General features: G+C 39.9%; 1 protein-coding gene across 1 annotated transcript in view; it reads left to right on the forward strand.

Moving 5' to 3' along the window:
* Positions 1–10,535: 10,535 nt before the first annotated feature.
* The window catches only part of ACO1 (aconitase 1, soluble), a 23,719-nt gene continuing 17,655 nt past the window's right edge, over positions 10,536–16,599 (forward strand). Inside the window, exons 1-5 of the mRNA XM_009076985.1 lie at positions 10,536–10,654; positions 12,315–12,483; positions 14,594–14,731; positions 16,048–16,117; positions 16,225–16,408. Coding sequence (XP_009075233.1) covers positions 10,558–10,654; positions 12,315–12,483; positions 14,594–14,731; positions 16,048–16,117; positions 16,225–16,408 — 658 coding nt within the window. The 5' untranslated portion in view covers positions 10,536–10,557. The remainder of the gene's footprint in view (positions 10,655–12,314; positions 12,484–14,593; positions 14,732–16,047; positions 16,118–16,224; positions 16,409–16,599) is intronic.

Raw genomic sequence — 16,599 nt, forward strand, 5'->3', positions numbered from 1 at the left:
TCTCTCTCCAAACAATTGGACTTGAATTAATATCTCTGAGCACTGTGCTGCTGCCATTGTTCAGACTGGCTCTATCAATCCACAATACTGAAGTAAAGGAAGACCACCCTGGAGAAATATTAACACTGGAATGTTTATTTAGTGTTGCTTTGCTCAAAAGCAATTGTGCTCCATCAGAATGTTCTAATAAACTTCTGGGGATTGTTACTGCTTCAAAGAAAGTAAGAGGAGTGTAATGGGCATAGAGTAGGAAATGCAGCTGATTCTTGTGCCCTCCAGGATCTGTGGTGTGTGTGAGGTGTTATTTGGAAAATTATCAATGCTTTACTCATCTCAGACTTTGTAAGATAGAGGAAGATCGTGGAGAAGCTTTGCATCTATGAAGAAGTCTGATCCCTTAGCACTGCTTTGCAGAGTATGTCCTACAGACTACTGCTGAATTGAAGAGACTGTAGGGCTTTCAAACTGCCATTTTTGTCATATCACATTTGTAATTTAATACCTTTCTTTCACTATGGTTCTTTTTGGACAAAGGATAATACATTCCAACTTTGATACTATTCAATGAAGTTTTTATAACAGTGGTGGAAGAGTTGAAACAATATTTGCAGAAAATTGGAGAAGAAATAATATTTAAATAGTAAGAAGTGCAGCAAATGTCTTTTGCTAGTGTTCTCCAACATAGACTCTCACTGTAGGATTTTACCATGTAGGAGCTGTACGTTGTCTCCCTCCCTGGAGTTAACAATCCACTAAAGCTACCTGAAAAGATATGAATTGAAGAGTGGTCCCTTTCCATCTTTTGAAATAGAAAGTAGAGAGAAGTCTTAATTTCCAGTCTGCTCTGTTGGTGTGAAAAGGCGGTAATATTTGTTTGTGGCTCTTGCCTTCACTGCTGCCGTAGGGAGTGGTTAGTTCAGAAGATTTCCTCTAGGCATTTGGCACTTCCTTGGAGGAATTGGGACATCCCACTGTTCTAGGGTCAGGACTCCAAATGCTTGTGAAATAGGGTATTTAGTTTTGGTTGTTCTGTTCCCCTATCTTTTTTTTGGTGTGAAAACTGTTCTGAAAAAGTTTCGTGTAAACTTAATTTGCCTCCCCAGAGAGCTTGGACGGTAAACTTTACATAGCTATTTGGAGCTGATGAAATCATGTCAGATACACAGTTGTTCTGCTTACAGCCTGAAGCCATGGGTATTTGAAAGCTGGATTCTTCTACGGGAATAGTTGACTAGATGCTGAGGGTTGTAGGCACGTAGTTCTTGGTGTGAGAAAGTTGTCTTTATTTTCAGACCACAAATTCAGGATTTATCTTGAAATAGTGTGAGAAGCTTGGACTTCTTTCCCCACAATGCCAGATCATTTCATAACAGTATTAATCCCTCATCTGTTCTTCATCCTTAAAGAACTCCTTCCATCTACGTGTCTTTGATAGTCCTGAAACAGTTCAGATGGCAAGTTGCAGAAAAAGAGTTCTAGAAGTGCAGAGGCAGCAGTTTATAGAGCTGGTACAGTGGTAATTGTGTGAGTACAGAGCTGATTCACAATACCCATTTTGTTTCCCCTTCCCATGCACCTCTGCAGCATTTCTTCACCATACATGAGTCTTTTGAAACTAGCAGGCTGATACTGAGATGTCTTTTACTCTTGTCTCCTGAAATTGAGCCCAAATTTCAGACCCAACCTTTATACGCACTTACAGCATGCTCTGTATTCCAGATTTCTTGCAGCACATCCATGTTGGTTTTGGTTTCTTTTTAACTAACGCTGAAAGCTAATTTTTTGTTAAAACCGGTCCAAGCTGCATATTTGTTAATGAACAGTTCAGGGCTGCTAACACAGGGTAAAAGAGCAGCAAGTTGTACAGAGGTAGGAAGTAGGTTAAAGTTAAAGTTGCTCTTTCAGGAAGAGGGAAAAAAATTTCAAGCCTTCATTTTTCAGTGCTAGATAGTTTCCAGATAAGCTTTCCTGTATTCCCAGGCATAACACTGCTCATTTTCCTGCAGGAAAAAAGAAAATTAGTCTCTGCTTTTGACTGGGACACTCAGTGGTGAGCCTGCTGACACAGCATTCCCTTTATACTTACACCTGCTTAATTATGGTCAGGAATCTGTTAACTCTGAGACTAGATTGCATTCCAGAGGCTGTCTGAGGATACTAGATACATGTACTTGCCTGGATTACCAAAAGCTGGAAAGATCTATACAAGAGAAGTGTTTTGACTGCCCCTTAAGCCTTAAGTGCACAATAACTGTATTGAAGTGAGGGAGGAGGTAGCATTCGACTTTCCGGAGGGATGACTTGAGGGAGTTTGATATCTCCTTCTTGAAAGTGGACATGCATCTAAACCTCCAGCTCACTTGGAGGTGGAGTTACTCTAAGACATAAAGGTTTCATTTCACAAGCTTGATCTCTGAACTAAACTTTCAGTTCCTTTAAGTGCAATATGGCCCTACTAGCAAAGTGAAATTATCAGAATGCTTCTGGCGGCCTTTGAAATAAACAGATTATAGGAATATGCAATTAATAACCTGTACAGTACATTGCAAGTGTAGCACATTATGGCTCCGAGCAAATATTTTAACATTGCACTCAAAAGTTTTAGCCGTCAGGAGAAAACAGTAGAATCTGCAATCCAGAGCCCTGTTTGTTCCAGTACAGAGTTTCTCTTGAGCATTTCAGTTGAAATGGGCTCCCTGAAACTTTGCCTAGAGAGTGTTTAAAAAATCCTCCTTCATGTATTAGTGCATTTTCTTCCAGCGTGGAATAATGGTGTAGTTTATACCAGCAGAATAGTTGCTCAGTCATCAAATTGTTAGTGGACTTCACTGTAAGAATGGACTTCTCTGTGTAGTGAAGAAACACAAAGATTCTTTCTCCAGTCTCTGTTAGCACTGACATTTCATCACTGTTGACAGTAATGCAACAGTATGTGTTTGTTATATAGTGGCTTTATCTGTCACAGGTAGAGTAAGTGTTAAATAATAAGAGCTTTTCTTAATCAAAATGAGAAACCTGTGTTTACTCCAACAGTAGTTGCACTCATCTCTTCTTTTCACATTCAAAAGTAATTATAGCATTTTATAATTCTATAAAACAAGACTCTGCTTGTTCTAGTAGTGGTGTTGAAGTCAGTCCAAATGCTGGGGGCATGTGTGGGTTCGGGGTTTTTTTTGGCCTGCTGGTTTGTTGGATTTCTGCCATTCTTTTGGTGGGTGGGTGGGGTTTTTGTTGTTGTCATGTGTCTGGTCACCTCTGTCCATCCATTTCCTCTGAGTAACAAAAGCATTTTTCTTAGCAACTTGGATATTTAAATGAAAACATTTTTCTATCACACAAATATATTTACTGGGGTGAGTTTTTTTCCTAAACCGATTTGAATTACGGATGGATTTAATTACCAGAGTTTTACCGCTACAGACAGAGGTTGCCTTTCCATGTCAAAAATGTAGACTTCTGTCAACATGCTTAACATGGATATTTTCCTTCCTTGGTTTTCAGGCAAGGTAGGCATACCCAGAGCATGCTGCAGTTCCAATAGGATGGAAGTTGCTACACACTGGATCTGCTAAAAGATCTTTGTTCATGGCTAAGCCATTTGTAACATAGGTAAACTGGAAGTAGCCATCAATATTTTTCATTGAGGCCCATTGCTGAGTAGAATGTGAAACCATGAGAAGAGCTATGTAAGTTGCAGAGGCTCAGGGCAACTGGGCAATAGCCCTCAAGTTAAGAAGTACTGTTCAGCTATAGGTAACTACTAGTAATGTCACAACATGCATGCTCAATACTGTGATGATGAATTTACAACTCAGTGGCCTGCTGCTCTGCTGCAGCTGGTGTCAGATTTTCTTAATTGCATACTTTTTACATTGCTTTTTACTTACATTGCTCTTCAGAGGTGCTTGTTGAGTAGTTAGCAGCTAAGTGCAGATACATTCACATACACTCATACAGACACATAGTGTCAATCCATTCAGTGGACAAAACTAAGGGAAATAACTTGTGCGAGTAGGAATGATGGTTGCAGTGGAAAATGGCAAGATCACATTTAGCATGGGTAGAAAAGGTTTTATTTTCCAAGCGAGGCTATCAATGTTCCCTCTGTCCTCTGCCTTATTACCAGGCAAGGGCTGTCCTCTCCTTTTCCTAGTTTTCAGTTGGAAACGTCATACTTTGTCATGTTTCTTCACAGATTTCCTGCAAGTACCAGCAAGTCTGAGCCTTTTGTTCGCTGATAAAATGCCATCTTTGCTTTGGCTCAGAGTAACCTTTTTTAGCATCTCTAGTGTCTGGTAGAGTGTTCAAAGTAAACTTCTTCTGTACTATGCTGTGTATGCTTCCCAGTGGTAGCCAAGAATTTACCTACATTTCAGGAAAAAGAGATTTTATTGAAATCTGTTATAGTCAAGTCATTAGGTCTTTAGTTTTATGAAGGGGTGTTTAAAATGAACTCTTCCTCTTAGTAATATAGACACCCTCTCCTAATTTGAAAGACAGCAATTAAGAAACCAAAGATGGAATAGAAAAGGCAGTTGTGGAAACATGTTCCCTTTCCCCAAGTGAGATTAATACATCCGTGCTAAAATGCTGAATAACTGTGTCTGTTCTGTTCCTACTTTATGGCCTGAATCTTAGACAGAAGTAGTCTCATTCAGAGCCTTTTTCTCTCCCCTTTTTTTCCTTTCTGCAGGTCAAACAAAGTACATCTGTGTCCTTGGTTTGTCCTTCAGCACTTCTGTAATGAATGTGATTCTTACTAATCAGGAGTCTTTTGTAAACATTTGTGTCATGTAATACAGAATGAGCATGATTCATTGTCAGCACATATTTCAGAAGAAGAGTACTCTGCATACTATAGCTTTCTTGTTTTCCAGATAGTAAGAGATGAGTGGGATGCTCTGATATCCCTAAAAATCCCCAAAATGATACTTTTGCTGGTATTGATCTGGTTACAACAAATGAATATAAGAACAGTTATGTTTTTTAAAATAGTAATTTTTTGTGGTGTGAGAGATTACTTTTAGCCTGATCAGCTGTATTAATTTTCACCTTCAGCTCTAATGAAGGTAGAATAGCATGTTAAAGTGGTGTCTAGAATAGTTTTCAGATTTTTTCCTCAGGTATAGTGAGAGGCTAAACAGCGCATTTTTCCCCTGTCTATGGTCTTCATAGTGAAAAATTGCAGGATATTAGGATGCTTTCTCAATTCTGTTAATTTCAGTAAAATTTCATCTGCTGTCATTGTTCCAGGTCACACCGCTGCTTTTAAAAGGGTCTGAAGTAGAGTCAGGGAGAGTCAGCCCATGAAGAATCTGCTTTAAACTGAACTAAGTCCTTTCCAAATCAACACTGTTGCAATATGAGGAGTACTATGTTTATGTCAGAAAAGTTACATCAACACCTGTAACATAGTTTCAGTGTCCTGTGAAGATACTTTGTTTTTTAAAAAAAAGATTTGAAGTTACATACTTTGATCCTTTTCCTGGGGATCTGCGTAAGACTTTAATATGCTTTCTGTGTATTTGTTTTAGTTGATTAACTATTAAGAGAAGGCAAGGAAAGAGAATGGTGCAGATATCTTTCTCCTTCTATCCCTTTGGGCTTGTGCATATTTCTTAATTCAGGATCATCAGATGGTGTGGTCTTCAGGACACCACAGAGAGATCCCACAGGCAGTGGGTAGTATTTTTGCACTGATCTTTTGGTGCTAGTAAACATCTGAGCTCTCATGGTAAAAGCTGAGTTTGCTGACAGACTCAATACAGATGAAGTGAGCAATGTCGTTACACTCAGGTTTTGTTAGTGCAGAAGCTTTGTTAAAGTATCACAATGTAAAACTTGTGTTTCCAGAGAAATTTCAATCCTCCCATGTTATATCTAGGGATATAGACAGTATGGAACAGCTGCTGTGGCCAAGGGTTCATTCTCTACTCTGAAGGGCAAGATGTTGCATTTGCAAAAAACAGCTTCCTTTTTTATATTTGGAAAGTTATGACCTCATCCAAATACATTTTCTCCTCCTGGTATTCAGGGTTAGAATATTTCCGACTTTTGCTTCTCTGGGGGAGACAGAATTGGAACTGGGAGAGAGGAAGGCCAGAAATCAGACTTTCTGTGAAGAGCTGATGTGCAGTCTGTGTGAATTGAGACATACTCTGACAAGAGATGGAGCTAGGTGGCACAGTGCTAAGCTACTGCTTTGATATAACAAGGTGAATAGAAAACAATATTGATAGGGAATACAGATTTAAAGATTATCAATATAAGTGTAAGCCAAATTCACAGAATTGTATTAGTAGGCACAGGAATCATAGATTCTATTTAAGAAGGGCTAAAATAAAGCAGTTGCTGTCTGGTGCACTTTATGCAAGCCATACAACCCTTTGAGAAAGGTCCTGTAATAAGATGCTACTCTTTATCTTCTTTTTTTTGATTCCCCAGTTAAACCATTTTCATAGATTTCAGACAGCTGAAACCACTGGAGTCCTAGAGCAGTGTCCAGAATTGCACAAGCACTAATGAGTATGTGTGGATAACTGAAGAGGGGAAATAGCTCAGGCTGGAGTTGCTGCTGTTTTCCGAGGCCAGGATGAGCACAGTTTGTGTGGGTGGCTGTTATCATTAGGAACCTCTTAAATGGAATTCAGTCTTCCTGGTGGCCGTGATGTGTAAATCCTATTCCACATTTTCAGATTCAGATAATCCACAATTGCAGATGTGACCTCCACACAAACAGCTTTGAGGTTGGTGGGCAGAAAATCAAGTGCTTGTTTTGGTACATCTGATCAGGTATTGCTGTGGTCATGTGGCAGTGGCCATGGTCAACACATATGCCCCTGTGCACTGCACCGATCCCAAGCAGACACATGTCTGCTCCCCTGTGTGCTAGCCTGTTCTCATATTTACATTTCAGTGCCTGCAAAATGTGAATAAATACTCTGTGCTGCAATCACAAGTCAATCTGTATCGCAGGGATTACTTGAAAAATTTTGGTGTACCCCATGTGCAGAGTATTGCTTCCCCACATCTTTTTGGTGGATCACTAGCTTGAGTTCTATGCTGTGGCCACTTGGTTTATAATTTACTGTATGGAAATAGTAGTTGTTATAACTGAGGCTTCTCTGTCTGTCATGCTGCTAGTTGATGTTTTTTCTAGATACTTTACCTCTTTTCAGGTATTTCTGGGTGACCTCTGGGATTGTAACAGAGTTGTTCATATCCCTGTGGACAGTGAAAAGAACATGTGACTAGGCCTTGGTCAGCCCATAGTTTGGCTTATTTGTGTAACTCACTAATAAGAAGGGGTTTGTACTGAAGTATCTTGTACTGTGAACTAGAAAAAGCTGTGTCCAGGGAAGAGGGTGATGTCTGGCAAAGAAATGTTAACATACAGATAACGAGTCGTAGCATCTAGAACTGCTGGTATGATTTGCCAAGACACAGACTCGGATGGGAAATGTTAGGGCTGGAATTTATACTTGGATGAGAATATGTGAACTGACTACAGTGGTCATCTCAGAGTAATGATCTCTTGCTTTATCTGTCTGGTGATATCTGAACATTTTCTATCTTCATCTACTCTTAGACTTTCCCACGAGAAGCGGGTATGCATAAAATAAAGTTCTCAGCTTGGAAGGCAAAGCTCATCAGGAGTGTAGCTTGCAATGAGAGGAAGGAAGAAGATAATTTTGACCATACTCAATTGTAGAAGCACAGTATTTGCTTAGAGTAATAGTTGAGGAGTACATGCTGCTTGAAGATGATGACTCCTAACATTTGATGGGCCTGTATGCAGGATGGGTGTCTGAAAAGCTGGGAAGAGGCGTATCAGAAAATAACTAGTGGATGGGAATGTGATAGGTGTTACATTTGAGGGGGTGTGTGTTTGCAGTCTGTTCATTTGCCTGCTTTTCAGCTTCCTTGGTCATTCAGCTTTTTATCTAGAAACATCCATAGTTTTCTTTTACAGAATTCTGGATTTTTTTCTGTTGTTTTACAGTATCTTGCTGTTTTACACCCTGGACCTCCCTTTGTCACCATTTCTGAACTCTTTCTGTATTAGTCTAATATCTAACTTCGCTGTTGTCTTCAACATATGTGAGTTTTGATTTTTGAAAATGCTGGAATACTGTAAATATCCCCCATAAATGCATTCCACAGAGTAGCATTTCTTGAACAGTCAGTGAAACTGGCAGGTGAGATAAATTAACTTTGTGCATCCCATTGCACCAGACCGCATGGCCTGTCAAAGGATGTGTATCTCAAGTGTTGTTGTGTTGGGGTTTTTTGTTTGAAAAACTGGGGCAGGGGAAGATAATGTTACTTGAATGAAGACAGGAACAGTGCTGTGGGAAAACATCAGCAGATCTGGAAATCAGGCCTGTGATTATCTGTCTTCTAAAAAAATTTTAATCGTGACTGGGAATGTTGCCAGGCACTGGAAGAGAATTGTTCTTACTGTTAAATCGTTAGCTTGATCCTTGGCATGTGTTGGCCTAAACCAGCACTCCCAAAAGAGGCCTGGGCAGAGTTCAGGTCTTCAACATGTCCTAGGAACTGTTCCATTAGGCAGTTTGTATGCAGTTAACCTTTTCTGGAGACTGAGAGATATTTCTATAGTGAATTTGGACCTCTTTATGCTAGTTGGCCTTGATACTGGGAATATCTTGGGATACTTTTACTTGTATAAGTGAACCCTGGAAGTCCTAGGTCCCAGTGGAATGCTCTATGCAGTAAACCATTAGGGTAGCCACAAAAAAAAAAAAAAAAAAGAAAAGAAAAAAAAAGAAAAAAAGAAAATATCTCAAACTAAAAATCTATTTACAGTTGAGTCTACCTAAATTTTCTTTTCGGTGGTGACCCTAACAAATCTTTCTGAAATCAGGAGGATTTCTTTTGTCTCTGATAGGGTTGTAATCTTAGTCTGTAATACTTTCTGTTTCAATTGAAACAGTAGTGTTTTCTGTTTTGGTTTCATTGTTTTAATTTTGAATGCTTGTGTATGAATGTGTATGAATGCAGCAAAATATCTGTCCATTTAGCTTTAGACTAATACCACTTCTGCTGGTTTTGTCTGGGATAAAGTTAGTTTTCTCCCTCATAGCTGGTATGGATCTGTGTTTTGTACTTGTGCTGGAGTGTTGGTAACACAGAGATGTTTTTGTTACTGTGGAGCAGTCCTTGCACAGAGCCAAGGTTGTGGCTGCTCCTTACCCCACTCTAGCAGCAGGAGGGCTGGGAGTGCACAAGGAGTTGGGAGGGGACACAGCCAGGACAACTGATCCCAACTCAACTGTCCCATATTCCACACCATATGACACCATGCTCAGCCTATAAAGCTGTGAGGAGATGGAAGGTGGGGGTGCCATTTGAGTGGTGCTGTTTGCCCAATAACTGTTAGATATGATGGAGCCCTGCTGTCCTGGAGATGGCTGAACACCTGCCTGCCCATGGTCAATGGCAGATGCATTCCTTGTTTTGCTTTGCTTGTGGGCCTAGCTTTTACTTTACCTAAAAACCTTTACCTTTACCTATAAAGCTGTGAGGAGATGGAAGGTGGGGGTGCCATTTGAGTGGTGCTGTTTGCCCAATAACTGTTAGATATGATGGAGCCCTGCTGTCCTGGAGATGGCTGAACACCTGCCTGCCCATGGTCAATGGCAGATGCATTCCTTGTTTTGCTTTGCTTGTGGGCCTAGCTTTTACTTTACCTAAAAACCTTTACCTTTAAACAGTCTGTATCTCAATCCATAAGTTTTCTCACTTTTACTGTGAGTCTCTCCCTGATCTCACCTACTGAGGTGAAACCACAACACGCTTAAGAAATGGGACTGTGTTGTCATGGTGGTCCATGGGTCACAGAGGCACAAAGAGCTTTCTAGAAGCAGTGTAAAGAGGAGAATAGTGAAGACACTGAACTTCCTTTGTAAAATTATGTCCCAGGAAGGACAGCTAAGCTGGTGAAGGGGCTGGAGCACAAGTCTAGTGAGGAGTGGCTGAGGGAACTGGGGTTTAGCCTGAAGAAAAGAAGGCTGAGGGGAGACTTGCTACAACTACCTGAAAGGATGTTGTAGACAGGTGGGGGTTGGTCTCTTCTCCCAGGTAACAAGTGACAGGAAGAAATGGCCTCAAGTTGCACCAGCAGAGGTTTAGATTAGATACTAGGAAAAACTTCTACCAAGCATTGAATAGGCTGCCCAGGGAAGTGGTAGAATCACTATTCCTGGAAGTGTTCAAAAGGCATGTGGATGTGGCACTTGGTGTCTTAGTTTAGTGGTGGACATGGTCATGCTGGGTTAACACTCGGACTTGATGATCTTAGTGGTTGTTTCCAGCATTAGCATTCTATGATTCTTAACCATGTGATGTATGCATATTATTCGCAATACTCTTCCTTTAGACCTTTTATCTATGAGGATGTTTTACAAGTAGGTTTGTAGTGGAAAGGGCATGACTAGCAGTACCTTTTTGTCTGGTACAGTCTTTGTGTGTGGGACAGATGTCATGAAAATGTCTTTGATATGTTTTTTAGGGACACTAAGGTCTTGAACAACCATGAGCAACCCTTTTGTATGGATTGTGGAGCCACTGGACCCAAAACAGCCTCTGAAGAAGTTCTTTAATCTGAGCAAATTGGGAGATGTGAGATATGGTATGTTGACAACATAAGGAAAGCATTTTTTAAATGCTGATGAACAGAACCTGATGGACATTGCCACATTAGATGATATTTGGTCTCTGGAGAGATCTATGAATTCAAAAGATGGTTCTTGAAAATAAAATTTTAGCATACTTTAATTCTGGACATTTAGAGCTACAGAAATACTGGCGAGATTACAGTAGTATTTTCTCAACATGCTGTGCACACAGCAGTCTCATTTTTCTTGAGTGGGTGAGGAGGACTAGGCAGAACTGTGAGCACAAGGTTTCTCATGTGCTCCTAAGCTACCATGAAAGGCTGGAAAGGATCTAACACTGATATGACTGAACCATCCAGAAAGATTATTCAGCTTTAAAAGCAGTAGTGCCTAGAAAATCTTTTCTGAGGTGTCTTTTTCTTTAGTTCCTCTAACACCTCCCAGATCTTTCATGTGGCACTGGTAAAAATCTTACAATCTATGCCATTGAATTAGTGAGCATTTATAGCTTAGAGCTGCCTATGTTGGGTGGTTTTGGTCTTTCTAGAAGGAAACAAGTGATTAAGGAGAATGCAGGAAGCAAGAGGAGGAACATTTTCCCTGAATGTCAGCAACACATAGCCATTATAGGCTCACATAGTGTGTAAGTGAGAGATCAATTAATAAACTTCTGATTATTTAAGGAAGAAAGTATGTAATTCTTACTACCCAGCAGAAAAAAAATGAAATAGCTTAGCAACAGAAGAATGGAGTGGTGGAGGGTAGGAGAAGATTTTATAAAAACCCAAACAACTACAGCAGCAATAACCCCAAAAAACCCAAACAAAAGAATAAAACCCCTCCAAAACAGAAAACAGCCCCCAACAAAACCAACCCAGATTATTCTGAATTGCTGTGTCCTGGATAATATTTTAATTTTTGTTTTTTTTAATAGCAGCAATGAGGTCTCCCTGTGATTAAATGACTTTTGGGGGCCGTGTGTAGAAAACTGGGACGAACTTCTCAAGAGATTTAGAAATGTAAATATTCTCAGAGGCAACCTATTATTACAGTGGACCAAGGGAGGAAAAACTAAGGAATGTTGGGTTTTTTCTTCACACCCACTGCTTGTAGTAAAGCTGTCAGGACTGCTTCAGTAGTAATTTGTGTCATTATGTATAAATACTTCTAATATGAAGTAAAAGAAGATTAGCAGATACACAGATGAACTTCCATTCAGTTTCATTTTCCATCTCTTGAGAAGAAGAGACTGCATAGACCACTGAAGCTGTGCTTTCCAAAATGTCAGGTAGAAAATTATATCTTCTAGTGCATTTTTATTACTGTGTTCAGCGACAAGAGTGGGAAGAAACTGCCGAAAAACAAGGCGTTCAGAGTAGCATTGCTGTGGAGGATGGAAAAGCTGTGTTAGAGTCCTTTTGGCAAAGATGTCTACTGTCTCATGGGAGCTGAGATAATAAATCTGCTTAAAGAATTGAGTGGAACAGGTCAGTTAGTGCTGACCTGTGGGCAAAGCTGGAGGCTAGAAAAGGGGGCTTGATAATTTGGGATAAAGCTGTATGAGAATATGGGGACAGCACTTGAGGACCTGCCTGTCCCAGGCATGAAACTGCACCTGCTGACATATGCCCTGAGGTGAAAACTGAATTTGTTCCTTGCCTCTTACCCATGCAGCGCACCTGCCGTTTTCTATTCGAGTCCTCTTGGAGGCAGCAATCCGCAACTGTGATGAGTTCCTAGTGAAGAAGGGAGATGTTGAGAATATTCTTAACTGGAAAGTGATGCAGCACAAGAATGTCGAAGTGCCATTTAGGCCTGCAAGAGTTATTCTGCAAGACTTCACGTGAGTCTGATGCTCTCCAAAGTCAGGAAGAGGGGCTCTTGGTGGTGCAGCAGTACTCTGCTTGGGGCGGAGGGGTGAGCTGATGGAATGAATAGGAGTGAGATGTTTGGAAAAGCCTTTTTCAGCTTTCCTGTATGTCATGCTACAGACGATATTTGAAGATGCAAATGCTCAGGAGAAAAGCATTAAATGAAGCTCTTCTGGGATGGAGAAGTAAATATCTTTACAATACTTCAAACCAGAGGGGAAGAAAATGCGATGGATAAATTGCATCCAAATGATGGAATTCAGAGTTCAGAGGTTTCATTCTTTGAAGGAGGAGTGTTGTCTCATTGTCTCTTTTTATTTAAATATTTTTTTGTTCTCAGGGACTCTTGCTTTCAGTTTTCTACCCTTTTCAGTTCTCACTTATAACCCACATCATTACTTTCTCTTCCAAGTCAATATTATTTCAAGTGTATTTCTAAAGGCTTCTCTGCTGTTGAAAAAATGGATGTCTATTTTTCCCAGAAATGCAAATTGAGATTCCTACCTAATGGGCTCTGAAAATGGGGCCTTGTTATTGCACTGTGGTTAGCCCTCATGTGTCAGTAATAGTCATATAATAGTCCCTGTTCAATATGTAAGTCTATTTTCAGGTGGAAAAATGGCTTCTAACTGTTTTTAATACAGCATTTGACTTGAGTCTTGTTCTTTGTACCTTTCTTCTGTCTTTATAAAACAGTTTAGTTCATCCATGGTAAGCCCCATGCTGCTATGCTGCCAGTTGATTTACATTCTTAAAGTGTCTTTCTCAAAGTGTCTTCACTTTCATACCTTCTACCTTACCTTTTCACGAAGGTTGTCCAAGTGCTAGAGACCCAGTACATCACAACTCCTAAAGACGTTAGAAAAATTGGCAAAACCTCATTTGAAAGAGCTGCTGATTTCCTAGTGGTTTTTCACCTGCTGACTGTGGTTAACATTTTGAAAAGAGGAAGCTGAACTTTGAAGCAAATGTTGTTCCCTCTGTTGTTCCTGCACTTCTTTCTTTTCTCTACTCACCTCTGAGTTTTAAAAATTGCCTATAAGTCTGCAGAGCAACTGCATTCCTGAGAAATGAGCTCTTGGACAGGCCTCTGAGGAATCTTTGAAAAAAGGGAGCTTTGGCAACTTTCCAAAAGCCATACAACAATTACATTCAGGTTGTCCTGGTTTAGAATTATCTAATTTCCTACTTCAGGTCGTTCTGTAATTATCCTGAGTTCTTCTAAGACGGTAGATAGCTGTTACGTCTGTTCCATTACAAGTACAGTGTTCGTAAGCTGAGAAAATTACTCTTCCACAGCTTTCCTCCCACCCCTGCCCTTCCCCAGATTCCCCTAGGTAACATAGAGTAGCATTTGTTATTTTTCTTGTAATATGCATATCCTGGGACTTGAAACTGCTGAACAACATCAGTTAATTTTGTCAACATTAGGTTCTGTTTAATTTTTGTAACCATTCAGGATTTTCAAAGTAAAAATTCTATGGGAATTACAAGGCCTTTACTGTTCTTGCTGCATCATTTCTCATATATTTAAAGTTGTAATATTGTTCTTATAATCAGAGTTGAAATCTTAAACTCTTACTGCTTTGGGCTACTCTTGCAGAAATGTAATGTTTTCAAGTGAGTTATTGACTGATGCCAGACCCTTAAGAGCACATCAGAGAGCTCTTTTTTTGTCTCACCAGCTGGCAAAATCAGATAGGCATGCATGTAAGATGGTTTCCCAAGCTGATGGAAAATTTTGTGGTAGAACATACTTCAGTAGAAGCATCTTAATGTTAAGCATGAATGAGCGTGTTAAACAGCTTCTGTTACTTGTTGAGTTATGAGTTTAGCTTTTTATTCTTGCAATGCACAGGGTATAGATACAGCTCTGTCCCTTTTGCTCTTCTGACTTTGTCTTCCAAAGGGTCCCTGCCATAGAGAAATGATCCCAAGACTCAGGGAAAGGCTGTGGTTTGCATTGCATGCAACAGCAGTGACTGTTCTGAATCTCAGGATTTTGGTTGTGTTTGAGTTTGAGGTTTTTCTTTTTCCTCTTTTCTGAATGGTTTCACGTTGCCTATTTCTCTTCTATTTTAGTGGGGTGCCTGCTGTGGTGGACTTTGCTGCAATGCGTGATGCCGTGAAGAAACTTGGTGGGGACCCTGAAAAGATCAATCCTATCTGTCCTGCTGATCTAGTGATAGATCATTCCATCCAGGTTGATTTTAACAGACAGTAAGAATACAAAATCACTCTTTTCTTTTTAATTGTAGTAAGTAAACTGGATCTAGTTAGTGACCATCAAAGTACTTCCACTGGTGATATTCTTAGCATTTGTACTATAACACCTTAGACTTCAAGAAGTGTTTAAGTTGGACCATATTGGTTGCTATTGTGTTAGAGAGAGGAATTTTGTGATTTTTTTTTTTTTTCTGTAGTGCATCTGTCAGCAGCACAAGTCTGGACTAAATGTTAATAGATACAGGCTCAGCCCAGACCTGTGGAGATTCTAAGTTTCCATAATAATACAGTATTTTTATTAGTTGCTCAGAAATAAGTTGGGTTTTTTCCCACATGCACCATAGGGCCTTTTGGAAAGGGCAAACGAGAATGTCTCATTTTTCTATAATAATAAACCTGAGCTACCCTAGGCCCAGCTCTGAGGAACTGCTTGCTGCTTCAGTGCCTCCAAGCAGAAGAGAATGCGACACTGCTTAATATGGCCCTTATTAAGTACAGGAGAAAAACACAACACTATTCAGTGTTCAGCGTGCTACAAAGAAACAAACACTCACCAGTGCTCGCTAGACCCATGGTGAAATACAAGACCTCTGCATAGAGGTCCTTCTACTCTCCAAGGTACATAAAAAAAAAATGCTGAACTCATCTTCCAAACAGATCCTGCAATTACATGTTTTATGGTGTTTTCCTTCCATCTTGAAGTTTTTTGGTGTGTACTTACCTTGCTTGCTAAAATACTTCGTGTATTTATTGTCCTCAGAGGAAACAGCTTTGAAGCAGGCCACTTAAGTAATAGCATTACAAAGACGAAAATTTCTAGAAGGTGGAAATTAAAGAACATAAGAACACTTCTTCAGTGCCAGTATTTAGAGGCTGCTTTAAAAGAAAAATACAGAACTTCTGAGCAAAAATGTGTTGCCAAGCCTGCTTTATAGAAGAGTGTTGTCAGACAGTTTTCAAATTTAACTCTTTTCCTACATTTATTTAATTGTTGATTAGTAATGATAGAAATTTCATGGATGCCATTTCATAGTTGACAAGGGAGAAAAACATCAAAAAATATTGACTTATGTAGCTGCTGAAAATCAACTCCCATTAACTTTTTTTTCTAGAGATGCTGTATCTTACCTATTCTTAATCTGAACACTAAGGAGTTTGGAAACATGCAAAATGGGAAAAAATCACCTGAAATGTAAAATAAAATGTGATTGATCAGCATTAACATTAGCAAATAAGTCTTTTTTTCTTTTAACCTTTGGGATTTCAGGTGGATACTTTTGGTTCTGACAGCTGATTATTTTCACTTGCAGATCAGACAGCTTGCAAAAAAATCAGGACCTGGAATTTGAAAGGAACAGAGAACGATTTGAGTTCTTAAAGGTACTGAAAAGATAATCCTATTTGCGTGGAGAAAAGTGCAGTGAACAAAAGTTCTTCCAGTGTTCATGTGCATTGAAAATTTCTGACTCCAATTCCTTCTGTTTCAGTGGGGCTCTCAAGCTTTTAAAAATTTGAGGATTATTCCGCCTGGCTCTGGGATCATCCACCAAGTGAACCTGGAGTACTTGGCAAGAGTGGTGATGGATCAGGATGGCTACTACTATCCAGACAGTGTGGTGGGCACTGACTCACACACTACCATGATAGATGGCTTGGGAGTGCTTGGCTGGGGTATGTGCAGCAGTGTATTGTGAATAGTCTATTGGCTGACTATGCTTATGCTGGGGGCTCTGGTGAGTTGATCCTGGCTTGTACATTAGCCCCTACTCACCCACTCACTCACTCCTCCTCCTAGTAGGAGGGAGAGAATTGGAAGGGCAAATGCAAGATAAAACTAATGGGTTGAGTCAAAGTTTAAGTGA

Source organism: Acanthisitta chloris, unplaced genomic scaffold (genome assembly GCF_000695815.1).
Source record: "Acanthisitta chloris isolate BGI_N310 unplaced genomic scaffold, ASM69581v1 scaffold8386, whole genome shotgun sequence".
In the NCBI taxonomy this organism is placed as follows: Eukaryota; Metazoa; Chordata; class Aves; order Passeriformes; family Acanthisittidae; genus Acanthisitta; species Acanthisitta chloris.